We start from the raw sequence: 15,453 nt of genomic DNA, 5'->3' as shown, positions 1-15,453 counted from the left end.
AAGGTCCTATTCCTGGTCGTAATGTTGGTAAATTGACGTTGCTCTTATATCCAATAGTTCCTCCCTGCTGTATGTAATAAGACTTAAGATTTTCTCGGGTAACAGTGTAAGAAATACTACACAAAAACACAAAATAGTGCATAGTTAATCTCTGCTAACTGTACTAGCTGCTGCTAGTGACAGCTCTGCTAACTGTACTACTGTAGCTGCTGCTAGTGCTAGCTCTGCTTACTATGGCTGCTGGTGGAGGCTCCTCAGAGGAAGGGGAGGACCATCCTCTTCAGTGAATTTCAGAAAAACAGAAATAGTGAAATATTTAAAAAGTTAGCATTTTTAGATAAACTATACTAAATATTTTCACGTCACCAAATAATTGATTAAAACACACTTTTGCGATGAAGGCCTACTTTAGCCTCAACAGCACTCTGTAGGATAGCACCATGGTGTAGCCGGAGGACTGATAGTTTCCATCCTCCTCTGGGTACATTGAGTTCAATACAAAACCTAGGAGGCTCATGGTTCTCACTCCCTTCCATAGACTTACAATGCAATAATGACAACTTCCAGAGGACATCCTCCAACCTATCAGAGCTTTTGCAGCATGAACTGACATGTTGTCCACCCAATCAAAGGATCAGAGAATGAATATAGTACTGAAAGCATAAGCTGCAGCTTGCTGACTGTACACTGTACTCCATGATTGTAGCGGGTTTACTAATGCGTTAGTTTTAGTAGCTATGTTGACTATGACGTTAGCTAATATGGTGACAACGCTGTAGGATGTGTGTAAAGGTTAGCGGTTATGATATGAAGTTTTGGGTTGGAAAGTATTGTTTTGCCTGGACACAGACAGCTGATGTGTTGTGCACTGAAGTCCACAAGCGAAGGGAAAAGGTGAGAGGAGGAGAGCGTGTAGATGCGAGAAGGAATTATACAATTCTTTATTTTAAAAAATTATTTTACCTTTATTTAACCAGGTAGACCAGTTGAGAACAAGTTCTCATTTACAACTGCGACCTGGCCAAGATAAAGCAAAGCAGTGCGACAAAAACAACAACACAGAGTTACACATGGGATGAATAAACGTACAGTCAATAACACAATAGAAATATCTATGTACAGTGTGTGCTAATGTAGTAAGATTAGTGAGGTAAGGCAATAAATAAGCCATAGAGGCCTATCACAACACTGGAGAGATAGATGTGCAGATGATAATATGCAAGTAGAGATACTGGGGTGCAAAAGAGAAAAGAAAAAAATAACAATATGGGGATGAGGTAGTTGGGTGTGCTATTTACAGATGGGCTGTCTACAGCTGCAGCGATTGGTAAGCTGCTCTGACAGCTGACGCTTAAAGTTAGTGAGGGAGATATAAGTTTCCAGCTTCAGTGATTTTTGCAATTCGTTACAGTCATTGGCAGCAGAGAACTGGAAGGAAAGGCGGCCAAAGGGGGTGTTGGTTTTGGGGATGACCAGTGAAATATACCTGCTGGAGCGCGTGCTACGGATGGGTGCTGCTATGGTGACCAGTGAGCTGAGATAAGTCGGGGCCTTACCTATCAAAGACTTGTAGATTACCTGGAGCCAGTGGGTTCGGCGACAAATATGAAGTGAGGGCCAGCCAACGAGAGTGTACAGGTCGCAGTGGTGGGTAGTATATGTGGCTTTGGTGACAAAATGGATGGCACTGTGATAGACTGCATCCAATTTGCTGAGTGGAGTGTTGGAGGCTATTTTGTAAATGACATCGCCGAAGTCAATGATCGGTAGGATGGTCAGTTTTACCAGGGTATGTTTGGCAGCATGAGTGAAGGATCCTTTGTTCCGAAATAGGAAGCCAATTCTACATTTAATTTTGGATTGGAGATGCTTAATGTGAGTCTGGAAGGAGAGTTTACAGTCTAACCAGACACCTTGGTATTTGTAGTTGTACACATATTCTAAGTCAGAACCGTCCAGAGTAGTAGGCGGGCGGGCGGGTGCAGGCAGCAATCGGTTGAAGAGCATGCATTTAGTTTTACTAGCATTTAAGAGCAGTTGGAGGCCACGGAAGGAGTGTTGTATGGCATTGAAGCTCGTTTGGAGGTTTGTTAACACAGTGTCCAAGGAAGGGCCAGATGTATACAGAATGGTGTCATCAATTAGCAAAGTGATCATGCGGTTTGTATGTGGCTGCTATGAAAGTGAACTATGTTTGCTTGTGACCAGGGGTGTATTCATTCCACCAATTCTCTTGAAAAACATTTCTTAAAACGGAAACAAACGGAACGAAACAGAATCCCTGGTTTGGAATAATGATTACATCCTAGATCAGCTAGATGCAGGCAAGTGTGTGCAAGGCGGTATTGAATGTGTCACTGTTTGTGACCTTGATTACTCAAATTTATGCACCTACGTTGTGAACGTTGATTCCTAGGCTAGGATGCAACCTCATGATGGGTATAGGGAAAATTTGAGTTTCATGTAGTAGCTTAACCTATTGATGTTACATTGAGCTGGGTGAATGGAATATGAAAGACAGTGATCCAATATGCTGTAATAGAAATAAGGCCATGCTCATAAAAAAAAAAAAGCGGCACCGACCGCCACTGATGGCTTCAGGACTGCAGATCCAGCCCAGGCTATTTTAGCAGGAGAAGCAGGTGTTGTGTTGCATCGACGCATGAGGCCAGCGGTGCTGTAGCGATGCAGATTAGCAGCCTCTGACTGGATGCTGGAGCGTGTGCACCCTGACTCCCCTTGTGAAGCAGATCGTTACAGTAGACACTAAACAGACTTGCTAGTATCTTGGTGAGGGTAGGAGAGGTGTGGTAGATGTACACATACAAATGTGCATAGGCTACTGTATTCTGTGCCCTGCCAGATACACACAAAAACACAAGCATGCATTAGGCCAGGAGAGCTACAGCTGCCCTTTGCTCTATTACATTAGAGACATTAGAGCTGTGCTCTAACAGTGAGTGAGTCTCCTGTGGCAATACCTCACACACTCAGCAGTGTGGTCACAACACAGCAAAGCAAACCACTGTAAGTGAGTTAAACCCCCGTGGAAATTGCATTAAAGCTCTCTGTACCGGTCTCCCACTTATCATCCCGTTTATATCGGTCACCTAGATAACCCTATCTTGGCCTGGGTTGAGCTAGGGTTATGTGACTCCCCAGGTTTCCATATGACCTCATCATGACCAGGGATGGGCAAAAATCTGAAAATGCTAATACAAAATACCACAAAGATCAAAATAAACTAAAAAGTATATTTTTTATGTATTTAATTAAAATACATGTATTTTGACATACAAAAATAAATTTGCAAGTAGCTGGCCGAACAGCAACAACGTCTGCTAAATGATCAAAATGTAAATGTGAAAATGCAGATACCAAAATGAAATGCAAAGCACTCTGGGTATTATTATTGACCTTGTTCTGGGGCGGAGGTCATTAGAATAATAAACAGAATGCTTTGCAACTGTTCATTTTTACATATACAGTGACTTCAGAAAGTATTCATACCCCTTGACTTATTCCCCCAAAAAATCTGTTTCTGCCTGAATTCAAAATGGATTAAATAGATTTTTATTCTCACCAATTTACACACGATACCTCATAATGAAAAAGTTAAAACAGGTTTTTATAAATCTTGCAAATGTATTGAAAATGAAATACAGGAATCTAATTTATTGTACATACAGTAAGTATTCACACTTCCCAGTCAATATATCTTAGAATCACACCTTTGGCAGCGATTACAGCTGTGAGTCTTTCTGGGGAAGTCTATAAGAACTTTGCACACCTGGATTGTATAATATTTGCACACTATTATTTTTTTAATTCTTCAAGCTCTGTCAAGTTGGTTGTTGATCATTGCTAGACAGCCATTTTCATGTCTTGCCTTAGATTTTCAAGACGATTTAAGTCAAACTGTAACTAGGCCACTCAGGAACATTCAATGCCATCTTGGGAAGCAACTGCAGTGTATATTTGGCATTGTGTTTTAGGTTATTGTCCTGCTGAAAGGTGAATTTGTCTCCCAGTGTCTGTTGGAAACCAGACTGAAGCAGGTTTTCCTCTAGGATTTTGCCTATGCTTAGCTCTATTTTGTTTCTTTTTATCCTAAAAAACGCCCTAGTCCTTGCCGATGACAATTATACCCATAACATGATGCATCCACCACTGTGCTTGAACATATGAAGAGTGCTACTCAGTTATGTGTTGTGTTGGATTTGCCCCAAACATAACACTTTGTATTCAGAACATAAAGTTACTTTTTTTGCAGTTTTTAGTAGATTAATAGTTTTATTCTGTACAGGTTTCCTTCTTTTCACTCTGTCATGCAGGTTAGTATTGTGGAGTAACTATAATGTTGTTGATCTATTCTCAGTTTTAAAATCACCATTGGCCTCATGGTGAAATCCCTTAGAGGTTTCCTTCCTCGCCAAAAACTCAGTAAGTACGGACACCTGTATCTTTGTAGTGACTGGGTGTATTGATACACCATTCAAAGTGTAATTAATAACTTCACCATGCTCAAAGGGATATTCAGCATCTGCTTTTTATTTTATTTGACCCATCTAGAAGGTACCCTTCTTTGCGAAACAAAATGTGGAAAAGGTCAAGGGGTTTGAATACTTTCTGAAGGCACTTTACATTCATATTTAATTCATTTAGCAGACACTCTTATCACACCATAGTACCATGCAAAGTCTGTCTGCCTGTCACAACTGCATTTGGTCTAGGGACATGGTGTTGGGTGAAAGAAAACTTGTGGTTGATTAAAGGGTTTTTCTCTTTTTGAATTTTACCTCAATAATTACACAGAATCTTTCTGTACTAAGGCCTGTGGTAGTTGTAGTATTATACACATCAAATCAAATTGTATTAGTCACATGCGCCGAATACAACAGGTGTAGACCTTACAATGAAATTCTTATTTACGAGCCCTTAACCAACAGTGCAGTTTCAAAAAATATGGATAAGAATAAGAGATAAAAGTAACAAGTAATTAAAGAGCAGCTGAAGAAAAAAAATGAACAATATATACAGGGGGGTTCCGGGACAGGGTCAATGTGCGTGGGCACCGGTTAGTTGAGGTAGTATGTATATGTAGGTAGAGTTACTTAATGTGACTATGCATAGATGACAACAGAGAGTGGCAATGGTGTGGAGAGGGGAGGGTGTGTGTGGGGGGGGGGGGGGGGGGGGGTGCAATGTGAATAGTCTGGGTAGCCATTTGATTAGATGTTCAGAAGTCTTATGGCTTGGGGGTAGAAGCTGTTTATAAGCCTCTTGGACCTAGACTTGACGCTCCGGTACCGCTTGCTGTGTGGTAGCAGAAAGAACAGTCTATGACTAGGGTGGCTGGAGTCTTTGACAATTTTTAGGGCCATCCTCTGACACCGCCTGGTATAGAGGTCCTGGATGGCAGGAAGCTTGGCCCCAGTGATGTACTGGGCCGTACACACTACCCTCTGTAGTGCCTTGCGGTCGGAGGCTGAGCAGTTGCCATACCAGGCAGTGATGCAACCCGTCAGGATGCTCTCGATGGTGCAGCTGTAGAACCTTTTGAGGATCTAATGACCCAGGCCAAATATTTTCAGTCTCCTGAGGGGGAATAGGTTTTGTCGTGCCCGCTTCACAACTGTCATGGTGTGCTTGGACCATGTTAGTTTGTTGGTGATGTGGACACCAAGGAACTTGAAGCTCTCAACCTGTTCCAATACAGCGAGAGAATAGGGGCGTGCTCGGCCCTCCTCATCTCATCTCCTGTCTTGATCACGTTGAGAGAGAGGTTGTTGTCCTGGCACCACACGGCCAGGTCTCTGACCTCCTCCCTATATTGTCGGTAATCGGGCCTACCACTGTGAACAGGGAATACAGGAGGGGACTAAGCACACACCCCTTACGGTCCCCCGTGTTGATGATCAGTGTGGCAGATCTGTTGTTGCTTACCCTTACCACCTGGGTGCGGCCCGTCAGGAAGTGTCTTGAGTGTTGGAGTCTGCTACTGGCTAAAAAACAAGAAAACGGTGCAGTCTGGTATGCTTTATGCAAGGACTTTGAAATGATTGATACATTTACATTTACTTATGATACTTGAGTATATTTTAGAAATTACATTTACTTTTGATACTTAAGTATATTTAAAACCAAATACCAAAAAGTATATTTAAAACCAAAAAGTGGTATTTTACTGGGTGACTTTCACTTGAGTCATTTTCCATTAAGGTATCTTAATTTTTACTCAAGCATAACAATTGGGTACTTTTTCCACCACTGGAAAGGATGGGAGAAGGGAGGAGACAAGACGAGACTAGGCCAGAGACAATCTTATCAGCAGAAAATTGGGATCGACACACTGAATCAATGTGCCCCAGCTCTGCCCAGTCTTTGCTCTGTGAATGACACTGTTCCAAGGGTCCAGAGAGATGTGTGTGTGTGTGTGTGTGTGTGTGTTAAAGAGAGAGTGTGTGGACAAGGTGTGAGTCTCGAGAGGCCTGCTCACAGTCTGACAGTACAGAGGCCCCTCTGTGTGTCTGGTGAAGACGCCTGCACAGAAATACTCTCTCAGGACCCAGCGGTGCCAAACTCGACAGCCTCTCTCTCCCTCATTCCTCTCCCCCGCCTGTCCTTCATCCCTGTACACCCCTTCTACTGTTCCTCCCCTTCTATTCCTCCACTCATCTGTTTTCCCTCTAGTCTTTTCTATCAGCTATCTGATTAGCTAATATTTTATCTCAGATACAGATACAGCTCAAAGAATAGCTCTCAATTTAAACTGGGTGTTTCGAGTCCTGAATGCTGATTGGCTGACAACCGTGGTATATCAGACCGTATACCGTGGGTATGACAAAGCATTTATTTGTATTGCTCCAATTAGGTTGGTAACCAGTTTATAATAGCAATGAGGCACCTCAGGCTTTGTGGTATATGGCCAATATACCACGGCTAAGGGCTGTTCTTGTCACGACACAACGCGGAGCCACATAACACAGTCCCTCATGCCTTATTGCTGAAGTGTATCACAGTGGCAATATAGTCTAAAGTGTTATCTCATTGTTGCTGTAATGTAACTGTAGAACCATAGCGGTGTATTGCTGTGTGTAAAACCATGTGTAATCAGCCCGGGTATTGTTACTCCATTCCATGTTTCACAGCTCAAGGAACCCCGGCAACCAGGGGATGACATGTAAAGATCTCAGCTGGGTGATAACACAGTCTCCTCCTCTCATACTAGAGCCCAGCAGACACACAGAGCGCTACTAGGCCCAGTCTCAGAGCGCTATACGGTAAGAAAGTGGCACTTCCAGGATCCTCGTTTTGTAGGCTAAGAACAAACCTCACATTTGCATCGTCAAAGTCATAAAAACATGGTCATTTAAGATACACTGTATATTAAAATGTATACGTGTTTCAGAGTGAATTGACCTACCATATGCCGGTATTCAACTAATTTGACGGCCAAGAAGAAGAACGATGCCGAAAAGTTCCAACCGTTTCATTAGAACTACACACATGAACTACAACTCCCACCAGCTGTATATCTCCCATAAGTAGACAGCTAGTCTTTTCAAAAAAATACATTTTTTTTTGCATTTTTAAAAAGTACTGGATGGCAATGGTCAGTAAAAAAAAACTTTGTAATCTAATTTACCGCCCCACGAGTCAGTCTAAATCAAATCAAATCAAATCAAATCAAATTTATTAGTCACATACACATGGTTAGCAGATGTTAATGCGAGTGTAGCGAAATGCTTGTGCTTCTGGTTCCGACAATGCAGTAATAACAACAAGTAATCTAACCTAACAATTCCGCAACTACTAATATGTACATAAAGATATATGAATGAGTGATGGTACAGACGGCATAGGCAAGGTGCAGTAGATACCTGCAGGTATATACCTATGAGATGAGTACTGTAGGGTATGTAAACATAAAGTGGCATAGTTTAAAGTGGCTAGTGGTACATGTATTACATAAAGATGGCAAGATGCAGTAGATGATATAGAGTACAGTATATACATATACATAAGAGATGTGTAATGTAGGGTATGTAAACATTATATTAGGTGGCATTGTTTAAAGTGGCTGGTGGTACATTTTTACATAATTTCCATCAATTCCCATTTTTTAAGGTGGCTGGAGCTGAGTCAGTTTGTTGGCAGCGGCCGCTAAATGTTAGTGGTGGCTGTTTAACAGTCTGATGGCCTTGAGATAGAAGCTGTTTTTCAGTCTCTCGGTCCCTGCTTGGATGCACCTGTACTGACCTCGCCTTCTGGATGATAGCGGGGTGAACAGGTAGTGGCTTGGGTGGTTGTTGTCCTTGATGATCTTTATGGCCTTCCTGTGACATCGGGTGGTGTAGGTGTCCTGGAGGGCAGGTAGTTTGCCCCGGGTGATGCGTTCTGCCGACCTCACTACCCTCTGGAGAGCCTTACGGTTGTGTGCGGAGCAGTTGCCGTACCAGGCGGTGATACAGCCCGACAGGATGCTCTCGATTGTGCATCTGTAGAAGTTTGTGAGTGCTTTTGGTGACAAGCCGAATTTCTTCAGCCTCCTGAGGTTGAAGCTACACTGTGTGTATTCGGTCATGTTTCCGGTCACCTTGCCCTGGTTAAAAGCAGTGGTTCGCGCTTTCAGTTTCACGCGAATGCTGCCGTTAATCCACGGTTTCTGGTTTGGGAATGTTTTAATCGTTGCTCTGGGTACGACATCGTCAATGCACTTCCTAATGAACTCGCTCACCGAATCTGCATATTCATCATTGTTGTTGTTGGACGCCGTGCGGAACATATTCCAATCCGCGTGATCAAAGCAGTCTTGAAGCGTGGATTCAGATTGGTCGGACCAGCGTTGAACAGACCTGAGCGCGGGAGCTTGTAGTTTTAATTTCTGTTTGTAGGCTGGAATCAACAAAATGGAGTCGTGGTCAGCTTTTCCGAAAGGAGGGCGGGGGAGGGCCTTATATGCGTCGCGGAAGTTAGTATAACAATGGTCCAGAGTTCTGCCAGCCCTGGTCGGACAATCGATGTGCTGATAGAATTTAGGGAGTTTTGTTTTTAGATTAGCCTTGTTAAAATCCCCAGCTACGATGAATGCAGCCTCAGGGTGTGTGGTTTCCAGTTTACAGAGAGTCAGATAGAGTTCGTTCAGGGCCATCGATGTGTCTGCTTGGGGGGGAATATATACGGCTGTGATTATGACCGAAGTGAATTCCCTTGGTAGATAATGCGGTCTACATTTGATTGTGAGGAGTTCTAGATCAGGTGAACAGAATGACTTTAGTTCCTGAGTGTTGTTATGATGGTCACACCACGTCTCGTTAATCATGAGGCATACCCCCCCGCCCCTCTTCTTACCAGAAAGATGTATGTTTCTGTCTGCGCGATGCGTGAAGAAACCAGCTGGCTGCACCGACTCCGTTAGCGTCTTTTCAGTTAGCCATGTTTCCGTGAAGCAGAGCACGTTGCAATCCCTGATGTCTCTCTCGAATGTTACCCGTGCTCGGATTTCATCGACCTTATTCTCAAGAGACTGGACATTGGCGAGTAGTATGTTAGGGAGTAGCATGGGAACCAGACTTGGGTCAGTCTAGCATGGGAACCAGACTTGGGTCAGTCTAGCATGGGAACCAGACTTGGGTCAGACTTGGGTCAGTCTAGCATGGGAACCAGACTTGGGTCAGTCTAGCCTGGGAAGCAGACTTGGGTCAGACTTGGTTCAGTCTAGCATGGGAACCAGACTTGGGTCAGACTTGGGTCAGTCTATCATGGGAACCAGACTTGGGTCAGACTTGGGTCAGTCTAGCATGGGAACCAGACTTGGGTCAGACTTGGGTCAGTCTCGCATGGGAACCAGACTTGGGTCAGACTTGGGTCTGTCTAGCATGGGAACCAGACTTGGGTCAGACTTGGGTCAGTCTAGCATGGGAATCAGACTTGGGTCAGACTTGGGTCAGTCTAGCATGGGAACCAGACTTGGGTCAGTCTAGCACGGGAACCAGACTTGGGTCAGACTTGGGTCAGTCTAGCACGGGAACCAGACTTGGGTCAGACTTGGGTCAGTCTAGCACGGGAACCAGACTTGGGTCAGACTTGGGTCAGTCTAGCATGGGAACCAGACTTGGGTCAGACTTGGGTCAGTCTAGCATGGGAACCAGACTTGGGTCAGACTTGGGTGGAGGGGAGGCAGTGATATTTCTAGCCTTAGACAATAGACACCATTGAAATGACCCACATAAAAAAATACTTCAGTTTACTATAGAATACTAATGTACTTAATATAGAATTCTGTAGTAAACTGTAGTATACTGTAGAATACTATACTACACAATGTAGAATCTCTCGGTCACGTGTACAGTCGTGGCCAAAAGTTTTGAGAATGACACAAATATACATTTTCACTAAGTCTGCTGCCTCAGTTTGTATGATGGCAATTTGCATATACTCCAGAATGTTATGAAGAGTGATCAGATGAATTGCAATTAATTGCAAAGTCCCTCTTTGCCATGCAAATTAACTGAATCACAAAAAAACATTTCCACTGCATTTCAGCCCTGCCACAAAAGGACCAGCTGACATCATGTCAGTGATTCTCTCGTTAACACGGGTGTGAGTGTTGATCGCCTCCCGGGTGGCGCAGTGGTCTAGGGCACTGCATCGCAGTGCTAGCTGCGCCACCAGAGTCTCTAGGTTCGCGCCCAGGCTGGGCTGGGTTCGCGCCCAGGCTCTGTCGCAGCCGGCCGCAACCGGGAGGTCCGTGGGGCGACGCACAATTGGCATAGCCTCATCCGGGTTAGGGAGGGTTTGGCCGGTAGGGATATCCTTGTCTCAGTATGTAAAATGTAATAAAAATGTATGCACTCTACTGTAAGTCGCTCTGGATAAGAGCATCTGCTAAATGACTAAAATGTAATGTAAATGTAATGTTGATGAGGACAAGGCTGGAGATCACTCTGTCATGCTGATTGAGTTCGAATAACAGACTGGAAGCTTCAAAAGGAGGGTGGTGCTTGGAATCATTGTTCTTCCTCTGTCAACCATGGTTTCCTGCAAGGAAACACGTGCCGTCATCATTGCTTTGTACAAAAAGTTATTCACAGGCAAGGATATTGCTGCCAGAAAGATTGCACCTAAATCAACCATTTATCGGATCATCAAGAACTTCAATGAGAGCGGTTCAATTGTTGTGAAGATGGCTTCAGGGCGCCCAAGAAAGTCCAGCAAGCGCCAGGACTGTCTCATAAAGTTGATTCAGCTGCGGGATTGGGGCACCACCAGTACAGATCTTGCTCAGGCATGGCAGCAGGCAGGTGTGAAGGTGTCAAGAAGGGCAGCAAAGAAGCCACTTCTCTACAGGAAAAACATCAGGGATAGACTGATATTCTGTAAAAGGTACAGGGATTGGACTGCTAAGGACTGGGGTAAAGTAATTTTCTCTGATGAATCCCCTTTCTGATTGTTTGGGGCATCCGAAAAAAAGCTTGTCCAGAGAAGACAAGGTGAGCGCTACCATCAGTCCTGTGTCATGCCAACAGTAAAGCATCCTGAGACCATTCATGTGTGGGGTTGCTTCTCAGCCAAGGGAGTGGGCTCACTCACAATTTTGCCTAAGAACACAACCATGAATAAAGAATGTTACCAACACATCCTCCGAGAGCAACTTCTCCCAACCATCCAGGAAAGTTTGGTGACGAACAATGCCTTTTCCAGCATGATGGAGCACCTTGACATAAGGCAAAAGTGATAACTAAGTGGCTCGGGGAAGAAAACATTGATATTTTGGGTCCATGGCCAGGAAACTCCCCAGACCTTAATCCCATTGAGAATTTGTGGTCAATCCTCAAGAGGTGGGTGGACAAACAAAAACACACAAATTCTGACAAACTCCAAGCATTGATTATGCAAGATTAGGCTGCCATCAGTCAGGATGTGGCCCAGAAGCTAATTGACAGCATGCCAGGGCGGATTGCAGAGGTCTTGAAAAAGAAGGGTCAACACTGCAAATATTGACTCTGCATCAACTTCAAGTAATTGTCAATAAAAGCCTTTTGACACTTATGAAATGCTTGTAATTATAGTTCAGTATTCCATAGTAACATCTGACAAAAATATCTAAAGACACTGAAGCAGCAAACTTTGTGGAAATTAATAATTGTGTCATTCTCAAAACTTTTGGCCACGACTGTAGTACTTAGTATTTAATTTTGTACTATACTGCAGAATAGTATAATAAATATTTCAGCATTCTCTACAAAAAAAAATCTGTAGTAAATACTACAGAAATATCTACAAAAACACAACAACAAAAATAACTATACTAAATACTACAGTATTTAAATTGACCCTTTCCCCTCCCCCATTTCCCAATTTGTGCCCCCCGTAAGTGAGAAACCTACATGCCAAGTATAGGCCATATATTGTGTTCCCTATGGTTATACAAAAAGAGCAGAAGCTATGAACTCACCGTTCAGAACCTAGTCCTACCTTCCTACAGGTTATGGAACATTTGCTCTTTTAGTATTTCTCCAGTAGGCTTCTTGAAGGAGAAAGCCTCCACTTCAAGTGCCAAACATAATAAAACAAAACCACTACAGTAAATACTACAGTCATGTCCACAAAACCACTACAGTAAATACTACAGTCATGTCCATAAAAACACTACAATAAATACTAGTCATGTCCACAAAAACACTACAATAAATACTAGTCATGTTCACAAAAACACTACAGTAAATACTAGTCATGTTCACAAAAACACTACAGTAAATACTACAGTCATGTCCACAAAAACACTACAATAAATACTAGTCATGTTCACAAAAACACTACATTAAATACTACAGTCTGCAAAAACACTACATTAATTACTATAGTATACACTACTCTTTTTTATACTAGATTATTTATACTATAGTATAAACGCACATACACTTAAGTCAGGTCTCCCTTGTAAAAGAGGTCTTCAGTCAGCAAAAACACTACAGTGAATACTATAGTAATCCTACCATAGTATACATTATAGTATTTTTTCATATGGGGATATTAGCTATAACAGAGCTATTGGCAGGGGCATGTCAACTTACCCCAGCCAAGGAGCTCCAATGTGGGGCACAGTCACAACATATTCCCCTTACCAGAGCCAGGGGATAGGTAGTGTTCTGGGGTCAGGAAAGGTACGGGGTAAGGGGATGGGGGTGGTTGTTGGGACTTACGTGGCCACCTGGTGCATGACTTTGGTAGAGGTGTCCTTTAGAGTGTCCTTCAGGTTATCCTTGAAGTTGCTGAAGAACTTGCCGGCTCCGCCCTTCACCATGTCCAGCAGGCCTCCACCATAGTTTGCGTCCATATCTGGAGATGGAGGACCTTTACAATTAAGAATGAAAGGAGAAACACACAGAAACACAATGAGAATGTAGACAGAGACAGACAGAGACAGAGCGAGACAGAGCGAGACAGAGCGAGACAGAGCGAGACAGACAGAGCGAGACAGACAGAGCGAGACAGACAGAGCGAGACAGACAGAGACAGAGCGAGACAGAGCGAGACAGACGGAGTCAGACGGAGTCAGACGGAGACAGACAGAGACAGACAGAGACAGAGCGAGACAGACAGAGACAGACATAGACAGACAGAGACAGAGCGAGACAGAGCGAGACAGACGGAGTCAGACGGAAAGGAGACAGATGGGGACAGACATGTAGATGCATGTAGAGACAACTATATGCAGTACAGCACAGACAAACAAATATAACAACATGGGCACAGAGACAACATACAACATGTACAGTAACAAGCACACTAACTGGACTGATAAACTGTTAAAGAAAGAGAGCGAGAAAGAGAGAGCTGCAGTCAACTGTGGTACTGTGCTACTTCAAGAGAAAGCACTCCTCTTGGACCTCACCCAAGTCCTATATCTGACTCAGCAACCTGGTCTAAGCACACTCCTCCCTTCCCCATCCCATCCATCTGTACAAAGCACATGGCACCGAGCTCCCACTGCCGCTACCACCACCACCACAACTATTACCACTACCACCACCACCACTACTATCACTACCACCACCACTACTACTATCACTACCACCACTACCACTTCTACCACCACCACTACCATTATCACTACTTGCCAGCTCAGCCCTCCACCATGTCCAGCAGCAGCACTCCTCCATTGTTGGCGTCCATATCTGGAGATGGAGGACATGGTCAGGTCTCCTTTATAAAAGAGGTCTCCTGATCTCACTTGGATTTCCTCGATAAATAAAGGTTATTAAAAAAAAAAAAAAAATACCACCATCACTACTACCACTAACACAAACCTCAGAGCCTCAACACACACAGTGTTCCTCTATAGAAGGTCTTTGACAGTAGTTATCAAGTGCTGTAGCTCTATGGTCTTTACAGAGCAATTTAAATCTAAGACCTTATCAATCAAGCAAAGGAGAGCTTCAAGTGGGTGATTAAGCCTGAGCAGGGGCTCCATTCTGGCATCTAGGGACTGCATTCCTTTGACTTGATTGCAACACATTTAATGGAGTCTCAGAAGACAGTAAATCCATCATGATGGTAAAAGGGACATTTTGTGGGAATTCCTACTGAAATGGAGGGCTGCCTTTATGTCCTGAATAAAGTGTGTGTGTGTGGGGGATAGTTGTGTGGGGAAAACAGCTTTACCATACCACACAGAGGCATGCACGCATGCAGACACACACAGTTAGAGTGAGAGTGAGCCTCTTTTCGAGACACAGGCACTTGAGACTGTTGACAGGATTCATTCAGCAATCTCATTGGGAAACGCCACTGCTAAATGAGAGAGATTGCTAACCTTCTCCTACACACTGATGATGCAGAAATATGTCTCTCCCTCTTCTCATTCAACTCTAAATTCAGACTGCCAACACTCCTATGGGGTGTCTGGTATCTGACAGGCAGAATCATTTCCAATTCCACCTGAATATGCTTGTGTTTAAAGCCAAGTTGAGTAAACGCAGCATTCTAAATCCTAAATGAAGGGAGTGATTGAGTTCTAATTCCTAATTCTAAGGGTGTGATAGAATTCTAATTCTTTGTTCTAACGGTGTGTTCTAGTTCTAGTTAAGCAAGACGTGTGTCCGCGACATGGCTGGTTTTCCCTTTGTAATCCGTGATTGTCTCTAGACCCTGCCACATAGAGCTGAAGTCGGAAGTTTACATATACAGCCAAATACATTTAAACTCAGTTTCACAATTCCTGACATTTAATCCTAGTAAAAATGCCCTGTCTTAGGTCAGTTAGGATCACCAATTATTTTAAGAATGTGAAATGTCAGAATAATAGTAGAGAGAATTATTTCTTTCAGCTTTTATTTCTTTCATCACATTCCCAGTGGGTCAGACGTTTACAAACACTCAAGTACTATTTGGTAACATTGCCTTTAAATTGTTTAACTTGGGTCAAACGTTTCGGGTAGCCTTCCA

The 15,453-nt window shown here is 43.4% G+C and overlaps 1 protein-coding gene and 1 non-coding gene across 13 annotated transcripts in view; one reads left to right on the top strand and one right to left on the bottom strand.

Moving 5' to 3' along the window:
• dnajc6 (DnaJ (Hsp40) homolog, subfamily C, member 6) overlaps window positions 1-15,453 on the bottom strand; it is a 78,795-nt gene that overhangs the window by 43,482 nt on the left and 19,860 nt on the right. For 8 of the 12 annotated variants that reach the window (XM_055861595.1, XM_055861599.1, XM_055861596.1 and 5 more), the window contains one exon: window positions 13,209-13,359. In XM_055861595.1, the coding sequence (XP_055717570.1) occupies window positions 13,209-13,359 (151 nt within the window). Of the gene's footprint in view, window positions 1-5,946; window positions 6,006-13,208; window positions 13,360-15,453 lie in introns of those variants that run through there. The other 4 variants (XM_055861600.1, XM_055861591.1, XM_055861602.1 and 1 more) reach the window with 2 other exon arrangements.
• On the top strand, window positions 12,497-12,551 carry LOC129811183 (U7 small nuclear RNA). Its single transcript, XR_008752859.1, has one exon. It is a non-coding gene; the product is annotated as a U7 small nuclear RNA (small nuclear RNA).

Source organism: Salvelinus fontinalis, chromosome 14 (genome assembly GCF_029448725.1).
Source record: "Salvelinus fontinalis isolate EN_2023a chromosome 14, ASM2944872v1, whole genome shotgun sequence".
NCBI classification, from domain to species: Eukaryota; Metazoa; Chordata; class Actinopteri; order Salmoniformes; family Salmonidae; genus Salvelinus; species Salvelinus fontinalis.
The sequence above is the reverse complement of the archived record's forward strand: the minus strand, read 5'-3'. Positions and strand labels throughout refer to the sequence as shown.